The 2,373-nt window shown below is 32.2% G+C and overlaps 1 protein-coding gene across 1 annotated transcript; it reads right to left on the reverse strand.

Moving 5' to 3' along the window:
- Positions 1 to 240: 240 nt before the first annotated feature.
- LOC118484150 lies at positions 241 to 1,746 on the reverse strand. Its single transcript, XM_035980097.1, has 4 exons — positions 1,741 to 1,746; positions 1,467 to 1,625; positions 913 to 995; positions 241 to 384 (listed from the first exon to the last, which is right to left on the reverse strand). Exons 1-4 carry the CDS (start codon positions 1,744 to 1,746, stop codon positions 321 to 323), a joined length of 312 nt encoding a protein of 103 aa, XP_035835990.1. The 3' UTR covers positions 241 to 320.
- Between the last annotated feature and the right edge of the window lie 627 nt (positions 1,747 to 2,373).

A 2,373-nucleotide genomic window follows, 5' to 3' on the forward strand; every position in this document is an offset into this window, starting at 1 on the left:
TTTTGTAGCTATTTAATAACATATGGACGTAAATATGGTTGTTGCAAGTTAGGTTTATGATTTGTAAGAACCAAAATGTGGTTGTTTTATTTTAACATCTCTAGTAACATTATAAATTTTTGCTTTATTTTTTTGTCTAGAATGTTCAAGTTCATAGTTTACTTTTGTCACACCCCAACCGATGGCGGAAACATCGGGATGAGACGAACAAATTGCTCAAAACAACATAACACTAAATGTAACAATATGAATTCAATTATTTTATTAAAACTAAAGAATAATACATTGTTTCAAATAGTAAACATAGATTCAAACATTGTTTAATTGCTAAAATGGGTATCTAAAGCCATCCTAGCTTGTTTCTTGAGTCTTGTACTAATCAACCTGGAACATGTATCAAAATAACATCAACAAAAATATGTTGGCGAGTATACAAGTTTGATACATAGCATAGTAGAATAAAACAAGTTTTGAAGTTGCTCAATATCCAACATGAAGACGATGACACTAGCTACCACTTTTCAACATTGTTCAAGTTGCTTTCAAATATCGTTCAAGTTGCATGTAATGAAGTTGCACTCAAAGAGTGTTGAAGTTGCATTCAAATAAAGTTGCATCCAAATGAAGTTGCACTCAAAGAGTGTTGAAGTTGCATTCAAATAAAGTTGCATCCAAATGAAGTTGCACTCAAAGAGTGTTGAAGTTGCATTCAAATAAAGTTGCATATAATGAAGTTGCACTCAAAGAGTGTTAAAGTTGCATTGGATGTGGGGTTACAAGCATCAAATCATTTCATGTTTAAATGTGGATAGAGTGTGATAAAAACAAGACTCAAGTGTTGTATAATTTGAATATGTAATACATGTTGCACCCAAATGTGTTTAAAACGAAAATGGGATCGAGTATACTCACCTTAGATTGCGTTGCGTTTCTTGGTAAAGAATAAGAGCAAGAGTTTGTCCAAGAGAATTGTAAACGAGCGCAAGGAGATTACCCTATTTGATTTACGTATACGTTAAAAACAATGCTTAGAATGATGCTTAGAATGATGATGGGAATTTAATGGGAATTAATAATAATGTTTAGAAAATTAATTTGTTAAATTATAGTATTTTAATATTTCTAATAACAATATTAATATTGATATAAATAAATCAATTTCAGTAATTAATGGTGATATAAATAATAATTATAACAATAATAATAATACAATAATAATAGACTAATAATAGTAAATAATAATAATATTATTAAAATTTCTGATTATAAATCTGATTACATATAATAATAACTGAATTTATTAGATTAATAATAATACTGGATAAAAGCAACTAAATTTTATATTATTATTCATAAAAACATATAACTGAATTTGTTTTATTAATAACAAGCTAAATAATTTAATAACTATTACTGTAAAACAAGTCGGCCGGAAATATGAAAACGAAACCGGAGAAGAAGGTTACCGGCGGCGTCGGCTTCTCTGGTGGTTCCGGCAAGGCAGCGGCGGAACTCCGGCGAAGGGCGGTGAGTATCCGGTCTAAACAGGGGGTGAAAGATAGAGAAAGGTGGGTGGTTTCGGTGCGGTTTTCAGTGGAGGAATTGAGCCGGTATTTATAGTGTTGCTCGATGGGTCGGAAAAAGGAAATAGGATGACTTATGGTAACCGGGCAATCAATCGTAGATTGATTGCCGGAATTGTAGTCGGCAGCGGAAAAGGAAACCAAAAGACACGGTTACAGCCATTTTTGGCGGTCTTTTTGGAAAGGAAGGTCCAGCAAAACGCGTATAAGATTAATTGGTTTCCATAAATAAACGAATGAGGCCAATGGCCGATCTGTTAGTGCGTGTGTGTTTGGTTTGTTGTGCGCGGGTTCGAGTCTCGTTAAGGGCGGATCATACAAGAGATCCCCCTTTTTGCCCGGTTCGACTCAATTTTATACATGCGGTCCCTAAGGTTTAGGTAGTTGCCTAACTGAACTAACTGAGGTTCTTAACTCAGTTAAAAGATTCCTTTATAAAATAATAACCTAGTTGAATATCTAACTTAGTTTCTTTAAGGTTTTAACTAACCAAGTTAGTTCAATCTAACCTAATTAACTATAAACCAATTTTTTTTTATAATTCTTTTATTTATTTACAATATTAATTTATTTATTTAATATCAATAAATATTATAATTATTTGTTTTAACCCAAATTTGAGTATTTTACCGAATTAACATACAAATTCCCGATTTTTGTCCGGTTTAGGATCCGAATTTCAAGACGGGTCGGATTTTGAATATCCGTTTTTTACGGATGTTACAACTTTCCTGCATTTTACAACTTCATTATACGTACCTTGACAAAATGAACCCTCTTAAGGATGTCA

This window comes from Helianthus annuus, chromosome 2 (assembly GCF_002127325.2).
Source record: "Helianthus annuus cultivar XRQ/B chromosome 2, HanXRQr2.0-SUNRISE, whole genome shotgun sequence".
Classification (NCBI taxonomy): domain Eukaryota; kingdom Viridiplantae; phylum Streptophyta; class Magnoliopsida; order Asterales; family Asteraceae; genus Helianthus; species Helianthus annuus.